This window comes from Pseudorasbora parva, chromosome 1 (genome assembly GCF_024679245.1).
Source record: "Pseudorasbora parva isolate DD20220531a chromosome 1, ASM2467924v1, whole genome shotgun sequence".
Taxonomy (NCBI): Eukaryota; Metazoa; Chordata; class Actinopteri; order Cypriniformes; family Gobionidae; genus Pseudorasbora; species Pseudorasbora parva.
In genome coordinates, this window is record NC_090172.1 from 20,012,820 (window position 1) to 20,036,033 (window position 23,214).

Below are 23,214 nucleotides of genomic sequence, written 5' to 3' on the forward strand. Positions count from 1 at the left end.
ATTAGCCTACGTTATTCAATTGCTCTACCTAAAAACTAATGTTAGACCTATAAAAACCTGAAAAGCATTGTTAATTACAGTTCAGTCAAATTTCACTTCAAATATTTTTTCCCCAAAGTTGATTTGTCATTGTAGGCAGTTATCATCACGATGATTTCATTTCAAGTGTTTGTTTTTTAAATAAGTTTAGTTTGAGTTAGTTATTTGAAGCTATAAAAACGGCTGTGTGATGTCATGATTGACAGCTGAGATCGACGGCTTCTCTGAGTGAAGTTGTCACTGAGGCACTAACAGATTTTTTCAGGATTTTTGGGAGCAGATTATTTAATTTAATTTAATTTCCATAACTGTTTATTTCACACCAACATAATTAATTGTTCTGCATCTGTGAGAGTATGGGTGTGCTTTTGATATCGCCGTTGTACTTCCTGCTCTGCGCAACTCCGGTCCCAGACTTTTTTATATTTACTGTAGCACTAAAATCCAAAAGGGAAGAATTTGTTATTTATTTCTTGATTGTTCAATCTACCTCACAGAAGTGCTCTGTTTGTTAGAGTTGTTGAATGTTAAAATAAGGTGAATAAAATAAAAAATAAGGAACATCCTGGTTCGTTTTTTCGCTCTTCTTTATTCTTTTTTTATGTATTATAGAAGTGTCGTATCGGGACTCGGTATCGGCAGATACTCAAAATCAAATGACTCGGACTCGAGGGGAAAAAAACCTGATCGGGACATCCCCAATATATATATATATATATGCGCTAATCCTGGTGGGATTGAGCTATGAATAATAAGTTTACTACTACTTTGTTCAATTTAAATAAATTAAATAATATAATTTTAAGTAGCCTAATTGAGTGATTCTGCATTTCCTATGCATGTTTTTTTATTGCGTGATATAGGTCTTAAATTTTATTCATAATGGTCTTAAAAAGGTCTTAAAAAGTCTTAAATTTGACTTGGTGAAACCTGCAGATACCCTGTGTGAAGCGTTGTCCTTGTTCATGAAAACTGGACCCCTCAACAAACAAGTTAATTGTGTCTGGTAGTGGCTCGGCCTGGAGGGGGGCTCTGGCTTTCATTTTCATTGATACTCATGAACACCTCCATCTCCTCTGTCCAGTCGATCAACTCGGATCCAGGTTTGCCCCCTTTAAGAGATTCTATGTGGGGTTTAGACAGTTCAGTGTATTCAGGAACATACTGGTGGCAGTAATTCAGAAGACCCATTAGCTGCCTTTAACCGTGTTTGGTTTGGAAGTTCGACGATGGCTGATTCGGTGGCTGTGCACCCGGACAATCTGCCCTAGATATGTCACTTCGGGCAGTGCCAGCTGTGCCTTTTTCAAGTTGGCTTTGAATCCCCCGTTTCAAAACATTCAAAACAGGGCATTCAAAACAGCTCGTACAGCAGTTAAATGTTTGAATTTGCTTAGGCTGGCAATCAGAATGTCATCCACATATTGTAGGACAACTGATCCATCATTTTCAACAGTCTTTCTTACCGAATCAATGAAGGATGCCAGTCTATGATGAAACAGGGTAGGAGAGCTGCAGAATCCTTGTGGCAACCGGCTCCATATTCATTGGTGACCCCTGCAGGTGAAAGCAAACTTCCCTCGGTAAAGGCAAGTCCAGAAAGCGTTAGAAATATCCAGTGCAGTGAAATAAGTGTTCAGACCCTATTTCATAAAGGATTGTGGCGGGGTTTGTGACAAGAGGGTGCATCTTTTCGTAAGCTGCGTTTTAATGTTGTGTAGTCTATCGGTAGACCCCAAGAGTTGTCACTCTTTTTCACGGGCCATATTGGTGAATTTGTCGGAGAGGTGCATGGTATTATGATACTCGTTTGCATAATTTGTCTACCTCACACTTCGCACCCTCTCGAGCCTAATTTCTTAATGGGTATTGTCGTTTGGCTACATGCATGTTACCTGGGATGCTCAGTGGCTGAACTTGGCCAAGCTCACAATCAAATTTATCTTTTGCCCAAACATCAGGGAATTTAGAAATCAAAAACTTCCACTCAGGTTGAGTTTCAGTCTCTTTGTTAGCATCAGCCACTCTGTTTAAAATGGGGGCCAGATTGAGATAAGCAATTTTTTTCATTGCAGATAAAGTAAGAGTGTGATGTTTTAAAGAGCAGTGAATGTTGAACAATAGTAATCTGAGGCTGTCTGTGATCTTTGAAAGGCATGGTGTTAATGCAATTATCTAATCAACCAATCACATGGCAGTTGCTTCAATGCATTTAGGGGTGTGACTCCTAGTCAAGACAATCTCCTGAACTCCAAACTGAAAGTTAGAATGGGAAAGAAAGGTGATTTAAGCAATTTTAAGCATGGCATGGTTGTTAGTGCCAGACGGGTCGGTCTGAGTATTTCACAATCTGCTCAGTTACTGGGATTTTCACACCCAACCATTTGTAGGGTTTACAAAGAATGGTGTTAAAAGGGAAAAACATCCAGTATGCGGCAGTCCTGTGGGCGAAAATGCCTTGTTGATGCTAGAAGTCAGAGGAGAAGGGCCAACTGATTCAAGCTGATAGAAGAGCAAATTTGACTGAAATAACCAATTGTTACAACCAAGGTATGCAGCAAAGCATTTGTGAAGCCACAGTAGTGTTATTTTTGTCAATTTTGTCAGACGAGACAAAATGTTCATCAACACCTTTTTTTCAGTCTTCTGTCGCTGCCATCCTGTGGCTGAACCGAATCTTATTTAATAAGGAAAAATATAAAAACAACACTTCTGTGGTCATTGCTATCTTCTTGCAGTAGGACCAGCTAAAGGACCAGGCATAAGCAGTGCTAGAAGTACCTCAAAACGTTATTGGAATCAAAAAATAACTATTGCCAAAAAGTAACTTTTGAAAAGTATTGAAAAGTTTTGAGTGAGGAAAAGAAGGATTCAATTCTGGCTTTACTGGCAGAGGGATACAGTGAGCGTCGGGTTGCTTCCATCCTTAAATTTTCAAAGATGACGGTTCATAAGAACAAGCAGCAGACATTGGGGACAACAAAGCTGCAGACCGGCAGAGGGCAAAAACGACTCTCCACTGACCGAAATGTCTGCCAACTCATTCGAATGTCAATCAACAACTGTAGGATGACATCAAGTGACCTACAAAAAGAATGACAAAAGGCAGCTGGGGTGAAGTGCACGGCAGGGACTGTTCAAAACAGGCTCCTAGGGGCAGGGCTGAAGACATGCAAAGCTAGAAATAATCCCGTCATCAATGAGAAGCAAAGAAGAGCCAGGCTGATGTTTGTAAGAGACCATAAGGATTGGATTGTAGAGCAGGGGTTTTCAAATTGGGTGAATGTGAGCCTCCCCTTAGAGTAGGTAAGGACAGCTGAGCCCCCCCTTCCCCAAAATCCTGTCCGCCTGCTCTAACCCATACACGCCTCAGCAGTAAATGCCTTCTTCTGTGTGTTCCTGGCAATGATGAGTTTCAATAACAATTAATAAAATGTAAATATTTTTTCATATTGTATTTTTTCCTTTTTTTTAAGAAGTGCATTCATAAATCTTTGCATCAGCAAATAACTTCCAACTTTATGCAGGCCTATTTGAGGCTACTTTTAAAAATCACAGAACATCAGTAGGCCTAACCATAAGTCAACAAAACATGCTTAAGGTGAATGTTACAAGTGTGAAACTTGTGTCTGGGTCTTAAAGGGATAGTTCACTTTAAAATGAAAATTAAACAATAACTGGTCCCATTGACTTCCATAGTAAGAAAAAATATATATACTATGGAGGTCAATGGGACCAGTTAACTTTTTGGTTACTGACATTCTTCAAAATATCTTGCTGTGTGTGCAGCAGAAGAAATTCATACAGGCTTACAAATTGAGGGTGAGTATATGATGACAGAATTTTCATTTTAAAGTGAACTATCTCTTTAAGCGCAGATTTTAATGCACATCGGCACTTCGAACAAAATCAGCACAATGGACACCTCTCTGATCAATGAACAACAACGCTTTTTGTTTACGTAGCGCATAACACATAACAGTCAACTGTGAGTGCAAGGCGTTCTTTGCACGGCACACCCAGCGGGCGAAAATCGAAAATTTAGCGGGATATCGGACAAATAACCGGTCCGTGGGATTGGCCGCACCCGCCCACTTGAGGATTGGTCCAATGGAAAGGCTCGGAAATCGAAAATAGTAGGTAATCAGGCAAATGGCGTGGTAATTAACAGAGAAAAGTGATACGAATGTGCCTTACGGTCCCTCCGGGTAATTATTCGCCCTTTGGGCAATTAAACGCATGGGTTTTTTTCCACGAACCCACTATATGTACTTCCTCAAAAAAAAAAAAAAACTCATCCTGTAGGATTTATAAGCATTTTGAAAGTGAGGACATGGCCCATGTCCTCATATTTCACCCTCTTCTTGTAACACCTATGTCATACCCATGTCATTATACACATTCGTGTCCTGATATTTCAGAAACACACACACACACACACAAAGATCATTGCTGTGATGATATGGTGAGGTTTTTTTAGAGCATTTGTATTGTAATTAACAATTAAATCGTACCAGGCCATGGTACAACGCAACCGTGCCTAGTGTGAGTACACCCTAAGACATCAGTTGAAGTGTACATCACAGTTTTTTTTTTTCTAATTGGGTGAAAACGTCCAGGAGCTGTTAAAGTGCTGATGACTAGATACATCTTTGACAATGTAAACATACTAGTGCTTTGACATTTGGGAAGATAAACAGGAATCCATATTAAAGTGTGAATGTGTCTGGAACAGGATAAAAGAAGATTAGATGACCTTAGCTGCTAAGAAAATGCCTCTCAGGGGAACATATAGACCATTTAATACTCTTAAAATATTACCCCTTCAAAAGAATGCTCCCTAGTTGCCAATCTGATATTATTCTCATTTCAAGTCGTTCAGGTACATTTTAAGAACAATAATATCTAAAATTTCTCTCTGCATCTGTCTCTTTTTCTATAGTGGAGAGTGGAAGAGTCTTTATTCGGGACTGGAGAATGCATACGCAAGCTCAAAGCTCAAGAGTAACCATCAAGCACAAACCCCCTCCCTCAGGTGCTTTGAAGACCAGACTCTGCTGGTTCCACACCCACCATCCCCACGGATGCCCTCTGCCCAGTGAGGACTGTGCTTTTGCTCATGGAGCGACTGACTTAAAAACCTCCACAAAACCCCCAAAGATGTGGACCTGAATGGAAGTTGTTTTGGCTTTGACCTAAAATTTGGAAAAAGAAAAATCTCAAAAATACATTTTTTTACCTATCCAAGGTGAATTCTTTTTCTTAGACATTTATTTTTATTTGATTTTATTTTTTAGGTAACATTTAATTTTTTGTTGTATAAGAAACATGTTGAATGAACATTGCCAATCCTGTCCAGACTGTTTTCAATAAATCCAATACTAGGTAATGGTCACTGTGCAAATATTCTTGTCTTTATCCTTCAACATTGAGCTTTGTTTTACTTATCTTCCCAACACTTCTATATTTTTCCTGAAGTGCTGGCTACAGCAACGGAACATTTTTCTTTATAAAGTTCCTTTAATAGTAAGTTGAGAGCCTTGTCTATTTTGACATTAACTTATATTTTTTAAACTTTGCAGGTACTTTTTTGTTTCTTTTCTTTTTTTCTTTTTTTGTATGTGTTGCTTTCTTTTGGTTTTGCATTTTTAAATATCTAAAATAGTTGACTAATATGTAAAATCAAAAAATACCATGTTAAACCTTCCAGAGGTTTTTTTATGCTTAAAGGCGTTTCACATGAGGAAAAAAAGAAGAAAATTGTCATTTATTTACTCTGCCTCTTGTTGTTCCAAACCCGTAAGACCTTAATAATAAAGTAAGTGAGTGGGATAATTAAGTGAGAAATTACAATTGATGTCCATTGCAGGAAATCCCCCCACTGGAGCATAAAAAGGCTTGTGCTGAGAGAGGCCATGTGCTGTGTAAATGCTAGGAGCATGAATAATTTAGAGAGCCATGTGGAGGGTTGTTGGAACCTTTGTGGGTCACTGCCTCTGCTCAAATGTCAGTGGACAGGATGTTCCTCTCAGACCTGTGGGAGTAAATCGAGGTCAGCATCTCTAGGTCTACATCATAGATACACATTCATATGTTTTATTGATTCAAACTGAACAAACATTAAATTAATCACATTTATTTACTGAACTCAGAATGCTTTATTACTTATTGTAACATTTACAAACAGGAAAACAGGTCTTATTGAATCCTCTTGACATAGAAAGTGATAATAGCAGTACAAACTGATGACATCAATATCTCTAGTTAGTTCAGTCAAAAATGAAAATTCTGTCATTAATTACTTACCCTAATGTCATTCCAAAAATCATCAGATATTTGTTTATCTTTGGAACACAAATGAAGATCTTTATTGAAATCTGAGAGGTTTTTGTTTCTCCATTGACAGCCTATGCAATTATGTCTTTCAAGCACCATAAAAGTAGTAAAGACATAAGTAATCCATGTGATTCCAGTGGTTTAACCACTCAATATAGAGACCTGGATTACTCAAGACGTCATAAAAAGTGAGGCCACCATACTCTGATATTGGTATTCCCTAGTGAGCTCACACATTCTATTAAATCAATAGGAAATTATATGATTGTACTGAGAAAACACTGCCTAAGGAGACACAATTTTTATATCTGAAGTCTCACTGTATAAGCTTACAACACAAACATCCTAAGCATGTAAATTGATATTTGTTAAAAGTTAGAAATTTCCCCTGCCGAGTTACGATTTTATATAAACGGCAATGGTGTGAGGACCCTATTGTAATTGTTCAGCCTATTATTATTATTCTCCAAAATGAATCACATTTTTGAGGGACTAAACATGCTCAAAACTCATGAAACTTTGCACACACGTCAGAAGTGGTGAAAATTTACGTTTGATATGGGTTTCAGAATTAGGCATGGCAAAATGGCTAGACAGCGCCACCTACAAAATTTCAATTAAGCGCCGCTTGAGCTACATTACAAGTACAGGTATGATTTTCGGTACCCATATGTAACAGCCTAATACCTACAAAAAAGACCCTGGATGCAAAATCTAAAAACCCAACAAGAAGTGAGATATTTTGAATTTTCTCTACAAAATTTTTGCTGTTTTTTCCATTTCCAGACGTCGTACTTTAACAAACTTCATCAAGAAATGGCATGTTAAACACTGTAATTACAGCTAAAAACAGCTAATCGCTACACCTGTTAGCAGTCATAATATAAACATCCATAATTAATATTAAATATGAAAAATCACAAAAACCTTATTCCATAGTTATCGTGTGTTTATTAGCTTTTTAGTTCACATGTAGAAATGTAGAATTGGCTTGTTTTTCACAGAGGCAGAATGAGGAAGTAAACACACGAGCACGTCATGTGGGAGTGCAATATTGAGCTATAGACAGCGAATATCAAATATCAAAGTTGGAGTCTTTAATCTCTCAAATGAGTTTTTTCCAGATAAAGTAAGAGTGTGATGTTTTAAGCAGTGAATGTTGAACAATAGTAAATTAGCAAATCTGCAAATTTACAAATCTGTAAATCTAGCAAATCTGGGACCGCCTACAATCTTTAACACGCTAGGGGCCCTATTTTAACGATCTGAAACGCGCAAGTAACTTTGTGGGCGGGTCTCAGCACTGTTGCGATTTTCCCGGCGGGATAAATGGCTCTTGTGCCCGGCGCAAATCTAAAATGGGTTGGCTGAAGTAGCTTCATTATTCATAGGTGTGGTTTAGGCGTAACGTGAATAAACCAATCAGAGCGTCATCCAACATTCCCTTTAAAAGAAGGTGCGCAAGTTCCATTATAGATTGCTATTATTATGGCGTATTTACCAGGCGCACGCCAGGAGCGGTTCACAGCCGAGTAGACTGATGTTCTTGTAGGAGCAGTGAAAGACAGAGAAGTTGTGTTGTATGGGGATGGGAGAAACCCACTCAAAATAAACAGTTTTTTCAGTTTTTCAGTCGATTTTTTTTTTCCTGGTACTTGACGGACAAACCAATTTGTCAGATGTCCTTATATACATATATGTCTTGCCACATTGGGCAGACAGGTCTGATCCTTAATTACTACAATTAGCCTGAATAATTTGTAAGCTAGATTTATGCCTATTTTTTCACATCTTCGTGGCACACCACAATGATTTCCGTTATCTCATGTGTTAATATTTTTTTAGTGTAACAATTTATGATTCTCAAAAATAACTGTTACATCTGTGTAGATTACATGAGCAAAGTGTATGCCCGTTGTGCACACTATACATTATGGTCAAGCATGTGCCCTTAAAATAGCATAATGAACAACGCGCAACGTGCCACTGACTTTAGACTAGGTTTTTTCTGGTCAGTGGTGCAATTGTTTAATGGAACCGCCCAGGGAGCGCAAGTTCATTCACTAGTTTAGCGGCGTGCTTCTGTGGAGGGAAAAGCGCGCTTTGCGCGGGTGCAAAATAGGAATGACGGTGTACAAAGAAAGTACACAATTGACTTTGAACAGTGTACAAAGTCAATTGTGCTGGGTGCAAGATAGGGCCCAAGGGGTTTAATGCATATTGCTCACTATTTGCTGTTTTCCTAAGGCCACTGGGTGGCGCTGGCCCTGGGTGCGAGTACCCTTATATCGCTGCTTGCAGTTTTAATTTATTTAGATTTTCTTTTAAAAGGATTATGCATTTAAATAGATTAGTAATAGGTAATAAGAAAACTAATAATGCTCTTGCTAATGCTCTTAATAAGACTAAGGGGGTGGTTATCTTTGTCGATATGAAGTTACATTTAACTATTGACCATTTGGGGAGTAATGAGGAAGGTAGTTTTGTCTTTGCCCGTTGCTAAATACATAATGACAGGTTAGCACTCGTTTCCCCGAATGAGGCTGACAGTACATTTTAAAAAAAATATTTCCAATACATTACTGGAGAAGATTGATTGCCCTTTAATCATGGATAGTGATTTTAATACTGTCTTAAATCCTGCATTGGATAAATCTCATCACTATACAACAGGTTTATCTTCAAAGTTACTGAATTAATTTATCACTGAACTTAATAAAATAGATCTTTGGAGAACTCAGAATGTTACAGCTAAGGACTACACTTTTTTAATAGACATAAGACTTTCTGTAGGATACATTATATATTTCTCATCCCATCTTTATTTTCATCTAACTCTTCTGATTCTAAATTACCAATGTTAGTGTCTGATCACTCTGCAGTGCTATGTAATGTTCACCTTTCCAACATTAAGACCAAGCCCCTTAGTTGGCATCTTAACACATCAATAATAAATAAGCAGATGTTCATTAATTCAATAAAAGATCATGTAAAGGAATTTCTCTAAATTAATACATCTTGTGATATAGACCCCAAATACTGTGGGAAGTGACTAAATGTGCTATACAAGGATTCTGTATATCTTTTTCTTCAACTGTTGCCAAAGCGAAAGCCCCCCAGCTTACACAATTAGAAAACAAGATCCAACTATTACAAAATTGACAAAAACATTTTTTTTTCTGAGCAACAAGCTACATGATTGTCCACCTTGAAAAAAAGATTATGATTTTCTCTCACAATCAAAGGCAGAGTTTATTTTACATAAGATTAGGCAGAAATATGATTTTGAATCGGATAGACCTAGCCACTTATTGGCACTTAGGCTGAGGGAATGCGAGTCAAAGACATACATTTGGATGATCAGGTCACCACAAATCAGCTGATAATCAATAACATATTTAAAGGTTTTTAAATCTATTCAAAGCCGAATTCAACTTTGAGGAGTCAATTTGCAAAGAGTAATTTAGAACTGCCCGACAGAAATTTATCATGGTGCCCCCCTCAGCACTTGGTGCCCTACGCGCAGCCCGTGATGGTGGGAGCGGCGGCACTGAGTATATGCATGGGAAAAGTAATTGATAACAAGTACCAAACCGGTTAATTTAAGGTGAGTCTTGCATCCGATAATATGCATTGACTTTTTCATGTACTTGATTTTGCAGATGCTAATCCAAGCCCATGTGCGTTTTTTTCACTTGATGCAGAAAAAGCCTTTGACAGGCTAGAGTGATATATGTGAGATATGTGTGTAGTTCTGCTATGTTTTGGCTTTGGGTGAATGTTAAATTTCTATAATTAAGACACTTTACCACTCACCAGAGGCATCAGTCTTAACTGGTAACCCCCCCCCCCCCCCCCCCCACACACACACACACACACACACACACACACACTCAAAATAAATTTGTTACCTTTGCTTAATTTTCTTTTTTCTATCGATTGGAAGATGCGTACACCCCTAGCAACAGCACAATTGATACAAGCATGTTTTTGGGTTTTCCAAATCTTATGGGGGAAGCATCACCCCAAGCCACAGCATCTCTCAACTTTCTCTTCACAATATCCCACAGATTCTCAATGGGGTTCAGGTCAGGAGAGTTGGCAGGCCAATTGAGCACAGTAATACCATGGTCAGTAAACAATTTAACAGTGGTTTTGACACTGTGAGCAGGTGCTAGGTCGTGCTGAAAAACAAAATCTCCATCTCCATAAAGCTTTTCAGCAGATGGAAGCATGAAGTGCTCCAAAATCTCCTGATAGCTAGCTGCCTTGATCCTGCCCTTGATAAAACACAGTGGACCAACACCAGCAGCTGACATGGCACCCCACACCATCACTGACTGTGGGTACTTGACACTTGACTTCTGGCATTTTGGCATTTCCGTCTCCCTAGTCTTCCTCCACACTCTGGCACCTTGATTTCCAAATGACATGCTGCTTTGCTTTTGTAACCCAGGTTACCAAAAATACATGACAAAATTTAATAAATGAGTCAGGACATTTTTTCTTTTCAAATAAGAATTTATTTTCATGAGTATTAGGACATCCAATCGAATTATTTTGTGTTCGTAAGAACCGACCAATGAGGATCGAGGATGTTCTCTAGCGCATTTTTTGTTTTCCGGATTTCGCACGCGGTTGGAGCTCGTGCTCTCTCTCTCATCGGCTGATCAGAAGTGCAGACGTGAATCGAGTCTGTCCAAAGAGAAGTAACGCATTTGAAAAATCTAAGACAAATAGGTGATTTTAATTGAAGTTATACATGTCCAGAGACTATTTAGATTGTGAAGAATTGAAGTTATGTGAAAAAAATAGAGATTTGAGATTTATAATACGTGACGCAGCTACTGAGAAGAAGCCTCGTAACGCATAGTGCGTTGGAAAAGACGTTTTATGAGGAAACTGAGAGTTCATTTATTTCTGAGAGCTGGATGAGCAGAAAAAAAAGTCAAGTTGTAAGAAATCTACAGACCTAAAAGAGATTGAGTGTTCAAGTTCATTGTGTTTTGGTGAGTTAAAATTCTCATGTCATGTATTAATCTGAGTAAAATATTCCTGAAATGTTCATACTAGTGAAATGTAAAGAAAATGTGAACGATGTATTGTAGTGTCCTTTCATTTTGATCCGTGTGATATAAGACCACATGTGGTGAACGAATGTTGCACGTTCATATGTAAATATGCGATCGCCATTTTGGTGCTGTGTTGGATCGTGGTAATGGATGTGAGATCTTTGTAATGGAAAAAAAAGTGCTAATGATGATTTTGTGACCTTGTATTCAAGGTCAGGTTTTTTCCCCTCTCTTTTTCTCTTTTTCTTGTCCATTCTTCTGGATTTGAGCAAATCTTAAAGCCCCACTTGGCTACTTTTGCTCTCGGGGTCCCCCTACAGTTTGGAAAAAATAATGTCCTCAACTACTGTCGTAAGCTGTCATCCTACAACAGGGGATGCCATCGCGCGTGCATTTGTTGACATGACAACCCTGATAGCCCAGAACTAGTGATGAGCGTGTCGTCTCATAACCCGCGGACCCCGTATGTCTATTTAATGGTCGCGGGTGCGGGGCAGCTTGTAAAAATATATACAGTGGAGCGGTGCGGGCCAAATAACTTCATAAAAGCATCCCGCGGGTCGGTGCAGCACTAACAGTTCCCCTGAAAACTGCAAGAGGAGTCCTTCTGGCGTCGCGTGTGAAATGTCTTCATCCCAGGTAACGTTACAGTCAGTGGCATATGTTTCAGCATGTCATATGAATATCATTTCATGGGTTTTATTTTTTTCAAACGCCAAATAATCACGATGCTCACGTTTACAAGCCAGCGTCATTATAGTAGTCTATTGGTTACCGTTTTACAGAATCTATATGATACTTCAGTTCAATGTTTGAGTGGTAGCTCACCGTAACAAGCATGACAGCATCGGTCGGGCACGCCTCCTTCAGCTCACGCCGACGAGCAAACCCTGGTCACATTTTGATCCTCGTCCTGCCTTTAATCCCATCATTTTTTCATTTCCTCTTATTGCTTTCCTCCAACAAAACCTTTTCTTTCTTATTTGTCTCTGCTGCTTCGGACATGACTATATTATCCGACGAACAAAGTTGGGCTCGCACGTCCGAATGTAAGGAAGTGTGTGTGTTGGTGGAAGTGACGTATATGCCGTAAAGCAGTCGAATTTTGTAGTTCTTTTTGTTCTCGGGTTACTACCCGAAACCCGAAGTTTAAAAGTACGATTAAAAACGATACAGACCCCATCAGGCTATGGCAGACGTGTCATTCAACCTATTGTAAGTCGATTTATCATCACAAGAGTCTTAAAAAATATATTATGAAGGTTGAAAAGTTACCTAGTGCTGCTTTAATCCTGTCGAGTGCACTGCTGAGTTGCTGACACATGATCGATGCTTAACGGAGTGGAGTTTCTGGATTCCTGGATTTCGTTCTAACTCCCGTGTTCACGGAGGGAGTGGGGACTGGCGAGCCACACGGACCTAACAGCGAGCGTGATTTGTGACACTGAACTTGTCATTGCCGATTTGGACGGTAGGATTGACCCAACAGCACTTGCATCTGATTCAAATAGCTCTTCCAAAAGGATTCAATCGCAGAGGATAGACTGAGAAAAGCACACATTCGTCGTTCATTTCACATTCACAAAGTTGTGAATCATTTGAGATACTGAGCAATTGAACAACATTTTGAAAATAGGTTTAAATTTCAGTGAAGGGAATTAAGTGTGAACTTGTTTTTTTTTTTCTTGATCAATGTAATTTCTTTTATTTATTTTTCTTACTTTCTTTAATTTCTCTGGTGTTTTATTAATTTGAAGCCAGAAAGACACATTTCAAAAGGGATTTAAATTTCACATTTTATTTTTAATATTTCAATTTACATTTCCTAGGGTGAGGTCCTCGGTGGTTGGGTTGGATTGATTGATTCAGAAAGAAAAAACTGAAAGAGACTAGTGAAACCTAGAAGGGGAAAAATAATAATTTGAAGTTAATTTTATTCGAAATTAGTATTTATTTATTATTATTATTATTTTTTGGTGATTACACTTACCTTTTGTGTACTTTAAGCTCCATTAAGTCTTGAATTCTGTAAAGGAAATAAGAGAGAACAGAGTTTAGGATCACAGTATTCATTTGAGGTCTTAAAGAAATTGTTTTAATTTTATTTATTTGGGAAAATATACATTGTATTTTATTTCACTTACTTTGTTTTGTTACACTTTTATTTTATTTTCATTGTCATACATTTCACTTGTCACATTTAAAACCTGAAATTTGGAAGGAAATACAACGAGTTAAACCTTACCTGTTTGATGAGTGGTTCATGACATTCTTATTCTCTGCAGACGAATCTAGCCTTCTGATTAGACTGGTCCATACGCAGACTTTGTGTCTGTATTAGATTGAGTGAAGGGTTACACTTTCATCCGAAAAAACTACTTTGGACCACTGAGCAACTCTCCAGTGTTGCTTCTCTGTAGCCCAAAAAAGTGGCTTGACCTGGGGAATGCGGCACCTGTAGCCCATTTCCTGCACACACCTGTGCACGGTGGCTCTGGAAGTTTCTACTCCAGACTCAGTCCACTGCTTCCGCAGGTCCCCCAAGGTCTGGAATCGGTCCTTCTCCACAATCTTCCTCAGGGTCCGGTCACCTCTTCTCGTTGTGCAGCGTTTTTTGCCACACAGCACTCTGGGAACAGCCTATTCGTTCAGAAATGTATTTCTGTCTTACCCTGTCACTTGAGGGTGTCAATGATGGCCTTCTGGACAGCAGTCAGGTCGGCAGTCTTACCCATGATTGCGGTTTTGAGTAATGAACCAGGCTGGGAGTTTTTAAAAGCCTCAGGAATCTTTTGTAGGTGTTTAGAGTTAATTAGTTGATTCAGATGATTAGGTTAATAGCTTATTTAGAGAACCTTTTCATGATATGCTATTTTTTGGGGGGGGAATTTTGGGTTTTCATGAGCTGTATGCCAAAATCATCAGTATTAAAACAATAATAGACCTGAAATATTTCAGTTGGAGTGCAATGAATCTAAAATATATGAAAGTTTAATTTGTACCAGTGTGTAAAATACTGTAACTCATTAACATTATGGAAAATAATGAACTTTATCACAATATGCTAATTTTTTGAGAAGGACCTGTATATATATATATCTGTTTTTATCTGAGATGCATGGCTTTTTCACAACAGTCAGCTCTGCTTCTGCCAACATTTTAATATTAGGAGATTTTAATATTCATTTTTAATATACCCCCTCTATAGAGTTTCTGCAATTATTGGACTGCCTCAATCTCCAACAGCATGTGGATGGCCCCACTCATTCTAGGGGGCACACTCTGGACTTGTTCATTTCCAACTCTTCTCATATTAGAAACCTCTTGGTGTATGATCTGGGTGTGTCTGACCACCAGGCCAACTCAATGGAGCTGCCACACCCTCTTCCCTTACCAAAGATTCCCATCAAATTTGCTTCAGGAACCTGAAAAAGATTAACCAAGACTTTAACTACAGACCTTGATCTCTCCTCAGTCACATAGTCGGTTGACTTCTACAACCAGTCTCTGAACAGCCTTCTAGATCTTCATGCACCTGTCAAAACTAGAATGGTCACCTTTTCGCGCTCAGCCCCTGGTACACCAGCGAACTGCGGAAGATGAAGACGGTTGGGCATGTACTTGAGAGGTGTCTCAAGCTCTCAGGACTTACTGCAAGCCTATAGAGATCATCAGAAGGCCTATGCAAGGTCTTTGAGAGATGCTCAGTCTCAATTCTACTCTTGCATCATTTACAATAAACCTGGACACTCCAAGAAGCTGTTCTCCACTATAAATCACATCCTTAAACTGCAAACTCACTCTTTTTCAGAAGAAGAGAGGTGCAATAAGTTCATGACCTTTTTTTAGGAACAAAGTAGACAACATCCACTTGCTTCTATCTAGCACCTCCGCTCTGCCTGTCCTGTTTGTTGATCCACAGCCAGGGTCCTTCCAACATCTCTGCTGCTTCTCCATCATCACACAGCATGAGGTTGAGGACATCATCAGAAAAAAGAAACCATCCACCTGTGCACTGGATTCTTTTTCTACAGCCTTGGTTAAATATAACTTCTGTGTCTTAAGTCCCTTTATAACCAAGATTATTAATAATTCCCTCCAGGCTGGCCATGTTTCTTCATCTCTAAAAACTGCTATCATCAGACCACTTCTTAAAAAACCCACTTTAGACCCAGATGACAACTACAGGCCCATTTTCAACCTCCCATACCTCTCTAAGGTGCTGGAAAATGTTGTTGCTGCACAGTTTCAGGTCCATTTGGAGCAAAACAATCTATATGAGAAATTTCAGTCTGGTTTCCGCTCAGGACACAGCACAGAAACAGCTTTGGTCAGGGTCACAAACGATCTATTGATGGCGGCAGATGCTGGTTTCCAATCCCTTCTCATCCTCCTGGACTTAACTGCAGCCTTCGATACAGTTGATCATAACATCCTACTTCACTGTTTACATTCCACCATCGGTGCGCAACTGGTTTTCTTCTTATCTCACTGAGAGAACTGAATATGTTGCGTTGGGAGAAGCTACATCCCTGTCACACAATGTCACCTGCGGTGTCCCTCAAGGCTCAGTGCTCGGCCCCACCCTGTTCATCCTCTACATGCTCCCCCTTGGCCGTGTCATCAGCCGGCATAGTATTTATTTTAACTTTTATGCTGATGACACTCAAATTTACCTTAGGACAAGTTCATCTCCCTCTGCTGACATCACACTATCCACTTTGATCACTTTCCTGGATGAGATAAAGGTGTGGATGAAGCAAAACTTTCTGCAGCTAAACAGCTCAAACTGAAGCTATCCTAGTCGGCACTCCACTTCAGGTCCGGAATTCCATTATCACCAGTATTGCGTTCTCTAATCAGGTCATTCCACTTTCCACTTCAGTCACCAATTTAGGGGTCAGAATGGAATCGCAGCTTACTTTTGAAGCTCACATCAAACACCTGTGTAAGACCTCCTTCTTCCACCTCAGAAACATTGCCAAACTTCGTCCTATACTAACATTAGCAGATGCGGAGAAGCTTGCCCACACCTTTGTCTCCTCCAGGCTGGAACACTGCAATGCACTCCTTATCGGCATCCCCAGCAAAAACCTCCAGAGGCTCCAGTGTATTCAGAACAGCGCTGATAGGATCCTCATGAGACTGCGCAAATACGATTATATCACCCCCATTCTAAAATCACTCCACTGGCTTCCTGTGTCATTCAGGATCGAGTATAAGATCGCTCTCCTTAACCACCCTAACCACCGCTCTCCTAAGCACCCTCCTATCTCAAGGAACTGTGTAAGAGTCAGTCAGTAAAAATGCATCCCACTTTTTAATCCAAAATAACAAAAAAATAAGGAAAACTAAAAATCCTCTGTTGTTTGCATGAGCTTTTTCGCGTTAGAGTAATCAATTATGTTCATTTTCAAAGAAATATAGATTCAAATCATTATTCAGACAATCTCCCCTGTACTTTGGACTGTTCCTCTCATATTTAACCCTCCCCAGGTCTCTCTCCTTCAATCGCAGGGAAACATGAAGTACATAACTCTTTGAGACTTATATCCCACATGATATAAACGGAGCATGTTACTGGCTGCTAAAGCTGTCAGTCAAACGCGCCCATGCTTTTCGTTGGATAAAGCTAATCAATGCCTAGACAATGCATCATAGATTTGATTGATGGACGTAGTAATGAATCAAAAGACATTATTTTGTGCAGTGTTTGTAAGATATCCCATAAGCATTGATGAATACACCAGGTGCTTACCGTCTCCATAGCATCCAATAGTATCCAGCATGACCTGCTATTTTTAGCACACATACTAAACAAGGATATACTTAACACGACACACATCCTTATAAGGATATAAGTGGCATACTCAATGACAGACTGTTTTTATCAACTAAATAACAACTAAGTTTTTTACACTTGTAAATTCTGTAAATAGTTGCTTTAGTTTTTCAGGGACTGTAAATGCATTGTAATTAGCAGTTTATTGCAGATTTATTTGAATAAAAAAATACTCTTTACAATTACAAATAATCTGATATAAATGGATGAATATAGAAGGATGCCTAGGCTATTTTTTTTTTTTTTTTTTTTTACATAAAAGCTTACAGAAGCTAGACTTTTGAGAGAATCATCCTCAAATTTAAATGAAAACATGATCAGACATTCAGCTTTATATTTAGGTTATTTTCAGGCCATTAACATTAAAATCTCATAATTTTTTCCCTAAGAAAAAAAAAACGTGCCTCACTTACTTATTTCCCCTGGTTTTACTCTTTTCCTATACTATTTTAAGTTATTATGACTCTTAACAATATTTCAAGTGTCTAGTTTAAAATAAGACCAGATTTATGAATTTAGACCATAGGTTTTTATTATTTTTGTTGTTGATGGACTGCATTTATATATGGACTGCATTTATATAGCGCTTTTATCCAAAGCGCTTTACATTTTGCCTCACATTCACCCATTCATACACCGACGGCGATGTCAGCCATGTAAGGCGCCATCCAGCTCGTCGGGAGCAGCTGGGGTTAGCAGCATGTCTTGCTCATGGACACCTCGACACTTGGTCAGGTGGAACCGGGGATTGCACCACCAACCTTTCGGTTTGTAGACAACCTACATGAACCACTGAGCCACTGCCGCCCCCGTGTTGATTGTTTTAATTCTGTAGCACTTTGAGATTTTGTTTAATATAAAGTGCATCATAAATAAAATGTATTATTATTATTATTATTATTATTAATATTATAATATTGAAGCGGCAGTGGATTTCAGATTTTAAATACACTTCTTTCAAAACGCAGACCTTTTCCAGCTTCAAAACAATAAAAATAAACTAAATAAATAGGCGTAATAATCCATCCAATTACATTAATTCTCTGCATAAAACATCCTTCAGTTTAAATAAACATCCCATGAATGGCCCATTCATTTCTTTCCCAAACATGTTAATAATATCCATTTCAATCACTATTCCATGATTATAACTCAAGACCCTTCTTGTTAAACCCATTAACTCATCTTTTTTTAATTTTTAACTCATCCTGTTGATTCATGTCATTTGGCCAGTCATCATCAAATCCTCACTACCCTTCCTTTGCCACTTACAAATTTCCATAATCTTCCATATTACTAAAGTATTCAAATTTGGACTATGCCATCATCAATTTATTTAAATCTGTTTTAAAACAATCTGTATTTTGAAAGCATTCATAGTTCAATTTATATTAACTTAATTTGACTTAAAGTGTTCATAAATTCTGTCAGTTTTATTTTCACAACATTAATCTTTAGGGCTATTTCTCTCGTCAGATTATTCTTTATCAACATAGTCAGTCTGCAGATGCACCATGTGATCATTATTGTTTTAGTCTTATCTCTACTCCTCTGCAGAAAACAAAATATTTTATTCATCTCTCAATCCCAGTCACACAGAAAAACATAATGCTCCTTCAACATTAATTAGACATTATTACTAGACATCTAATAACCTGCATCTTGCACCCTGATTTAAGGCATGACTTTTTTTAAGAAGTTATCTTTTTGGTTGCCCTTCTGCCTTCAGAAATGTGAGGGAGTCTCTGGATAATTCAGATAGTGACTTCAGCCAAAAATAAGTTAACTCTGTTGCATTACTGAATAAGAGACAAACCTTAGCCAATTGTGTCTTTATAAAGATTGAATCCTTGCAAGGATGAGCTCACAGTCAATACAATCAATCAATACAACAGGCATTCAAGCAGCACAGACCAGGCCCTCGAAAAGGGTACCACGGCTTCGCTTGCTCCATCCTTTCAGTTGCCAAGATGCCACAGTTGTACGCCCAGATGGTGTGGAAGATTAGTCTTTGATTCGCTTATAGTCTTTAATGCTCTCTTAATGAAAGGCACCACCTCTCTTCAGATGGCACAACTATTGTTGTATAAACTGTCCAATCACCTTCTACCTGCGTCTCGATTCTGTGGGCTTGCAATAGATTCTAACTTGAAAATTGGTTGCCTCAGCGCCACTTTTTGCCATTTTCTCTGCTCTGCAGATCATAACACCAAGTGATGTTTGTGTTTGATCTCTGCCCGCACAGGCGTGTGCCTCCTGCTCCTCTCCTCTCGGCTCCTTCTCCTCTGTCTGCAATGGCTCACATTCACCCACATCGCTCTCTCATCAACCTTGACGGACGTGTTAGTCGTCATCACCATGACAAAAGGCCCTAGCCACCTTTTCGCCTTCCAGCTCTTCCTCCTTAGGTCCTGTTTCACCATGTAATCTCCTGGCTTGATGTAATGTAAAGGAGTCCCTTAACCTGCACACATATTTTAGACAACAGAGAAGAAATTTATTTTGCAATAATACACAATTCTATTGATGTAAGCTATTGTTTACCCCCTTATGGTAGTTTTCCAACACACTTTTGAACGTTTCAAATGTTGCTGTAGGCCTCTTTGTTGTTGTTTTTTGTTGCCCCCCCATGAAGTCTACAACATTTTTCATCAAATACTGTACCTCAGACAGTTTATATTTAATAATTACCCTTTTGGCTGCCTGGTCATCCATGCAGCCATCTAGCATAATGATCAAATCATTTTCGGGGTAAACAAGGCTTGCCATCACCACACCATTTTGAACGGTGCAGTTACATCGTTTCCACAGCTGTTTCTCTGCTGTTGTGGCAAAGGTCTCTTTGTATACTCTGTAAAGAATTGAAAGCATTTTTGTTTATTTCACATAGCAAAAGACATTTTGTTTCCTTTGACTGCTGCTCTGCCCTGGCCTTCGCAGCCTCATCTGCTCTTTCTGTTTCCTGTTTAAATCAAATATTTGTTATTAGTGTGCGCTGTGCATTAGTGCTTGTCACTACTCGATCCGTACCGGCAACACGATTTGTTCTGCGCATGCGCGAAAATGTTTCTACTTCCGGTTTGACATGCAAAGCTATTTACGGCAGTTTTTTGAATTACCACTCGATCCGTACCGCGATAGTTTTTTATTTATTGCATAACTATAAATCAATACAAAATAAACAATAAAGAACAATGAATATGTGATTTTTGCAGAGTTGATAATAAATGTTAATTGTTGTGTTTGTGTATTTGTCAGGAGATGGCGCTATAGTTCACATGTTGTTACCTATAAAAAGGTATCGTAAGAATGGAAGAGTTGTTGCACTTGCTGTCAACGTAACCATTTGGCACTGTTGGTTTGTTTGTCCTGCTTGTGGACTGAATAAAACTTTGAGAATTGGGAAATTTCTTGTTCTCATGCTTACCTGGATTTAAACATAACATTAATCATAAGCAAATACTTTGCAGCTAGGTTTGAAATTAAGGTAGGTAGGCCTATCTTGCTTTGTCAATATAATATTTACCCATCATACAAATAAAATTTAAGACATCATCCAGCTCTTTACTTTCCTTAGTGACAGAAATATTACACAGTTGGTGAAATACAAGTGCAAATAATTTCCCATAAACCTTAATTGAATAATCACTAACAGTGATGAAGTTCCTTAAAAACTGATTTGTAGGCTACATTTAACATCTAGGATATCAAACCCTTGTAAAACTAGTAGAGGGATATTCAAATGCAAACTACAATTTGCTTTATAAGACGTAACCAAAAAACAACAAATAAGCAGCAAGTCTGTAAGCTTAAAGTAGTTGTTTTGATGCGTTTATACCATATAGCCTAGTTAAATAAAATCTTTATAAGAATCTAAGTCTCCATATTTACGAGACCTCACTTGGAAAATACAAATGTAGACTATATATTCCAAGTTTATTATTATGTGGCACTAATTACATTGATTAAGTTTAGACTTGCTTGACCCCATTTGGGAAATTCAGATGTTTTTGTTTGCATTCAATATTTAATTTTTTTAAATGAAAAAGTTAATTTTTTCTACTTCAACATACTTGTCTACAATATAAAGAATACATATGTCTGCATTTAAGAAACACACGGGACAATTTATTTATATCAAAAAAATGTTCGCTGGGATGGATCGCCTTTGCTCCTTTTGTGGAGTGGAAGATGAGTCTGTCCCTCACCTTTTTGGGATTGTTTTCATGTAGTTACTTTTTTTTTTTTTTTTTTGGAAGAAATTTAGTTTGTTTGTATGTTTTTCTCTCTTAGACAATTTTTATTTGGAGTTTAAGGATGTCCCATTTGTATTTTTTGTATAACTCTGACAAAAGTCTTAAAAACAAGTTTTTTCTTTTCTTATAAATCTTTTTTTTTTTTTTTAGCTACGTTTTTTTTATACACAAGTGCATTTTTTTTGTCTGTTAAACCTTTCTTTATTATTTTTTGTAAAGATCTGAAATGTAATTTAGATACTGTCTTTTCTTCCAGCAATGCCAAAGCTTTAAAGTCCTCTATGTGGTGCAAGAAGTATATATACCTTTTTATAATGTAAAAAGGGAAAAAAGGCATTGGCATATTTTTCACTGTCTCTCTCTCTTGAACCTAATTTAGGCTACTATAAATTGCATGTCACCCCTTGCTCAATTTTTTTTTTTTTTTTTTTGTGCTCTTTTTTAATAGTTTCCTATCTGTGTCTCTGAAGTGGCTTGCACTTCTTGCCAGACCAACGCATCTGGTGATATAGACTAGTGCATTTGAATATATATATATATATATATATATATATATAGTGTTCTTTTTTATTATTTAATTATGTATTTGTTTGTTTGTTTGTTTAATTCATTTTGCTGTCGGTCTTTTGTTTATATTTGTTTTGTTGTTGTTGTTGTTGAATCCTTTTTGAACGGTGGCTGTTTGCTTTTGTATTTGTTCAAAAAAAAAAATTATAATAATATATATTTTTAAAAAGTGACACCGTTGTCGCAAAAAACTTTGGCGATGACAGGAAGTGACGTCAAAAGTACGTTTTCGCGCATGCGCAGAACAAATCGTGTTGCCGGTACGGATCGAGTAGTGACAGTGCTGCAACGACGCATCAACGTCATCGATGACGTCGACTACGGAAATACGTCGACGTTCGTGAAATGCGTCGACGCGTCGTGTCAGACGTTCATCTCGCGTAATGTTGGCTTCTGCTCCTGGTTCTATCACAAAAACCAAGACCGCGAATATCAAAAGTATGGGAATACTTTAAACAGAGGCCAATAGTGTTTCCCACACATGGACTGCCACATAATCAGTAACGGCCGCCACATTCGTCATTCATTCATTTTTACGCTATTTAAAAGACGCACGCATATTCGTTTAGCTGCATTTCCTTAAGTTCTCTCTCCGCCCTTTTGCGCGTCTCTTACTCACTCACACACACGCGTTCCATTCGACCGTAAAACAAGGCAGCGCGCGGTCACGGCGCTCATATAATTCTAAACAAACCAGCGCGGTGTCAATCAATACAGACAGTGTTTCCCAACCGGGATCCCGAGCAAAAGTTGCGGGGACGCACTTACACTTCGGTTCATCTCGCATCTGATGAGGCATCTTTAATATGGGTTGTAACTTGAAAATAATGCTGTATGTATGTTTCTGTCGATGGATACACGTGCTGACTCCTCACTACAACAACAGCGATAATAAAAGAAAAACGTGGGCAAAACGGTCTCTCTTTGTAAACTTTATAAAACGCATGCGAGTGCTGCTGTACGTCCGAATATGAGCGGTCATTTTCACAGTCATCACCCCCGTGTAGCCAGGAGACTCGAATGAGAAGATCTGTCTTTGTGCACTCGTCCCAAAGCGCGCAAATATTGAGTTATCTTTCAAATCCTGTGCTTAAACGGACAA

At 38.4% G+C, this 23,214-nt stretch overlaps 1 protein-coding gene across 1 annotated transcript in view; it reads left to right on the forward strand.

Annotated features, from left to right (window-relative positions):
* trmt44 (tRNA methyltransferase 44 homolog) overlaps window positions 1–6,186 on the forward strand; it is a 136,668-nt gene extending 130,482 nt beyond the window's left edge. The window contains exon 11 of the mRNA XM_067432447.1: window positions 4,982–6,186. Coding sequence (XP_067288548.1) covers window positions 4,982–5,211 — 230 coding nt within the window. The 3' untranslated portion in view covers window positions 5,212–6,186. The remainder of the gene's footprint in view (window positions 1–4,981) is intronic.
* Window positions 6,187–23,214: the final 17,028 nt, after the last annotated feature.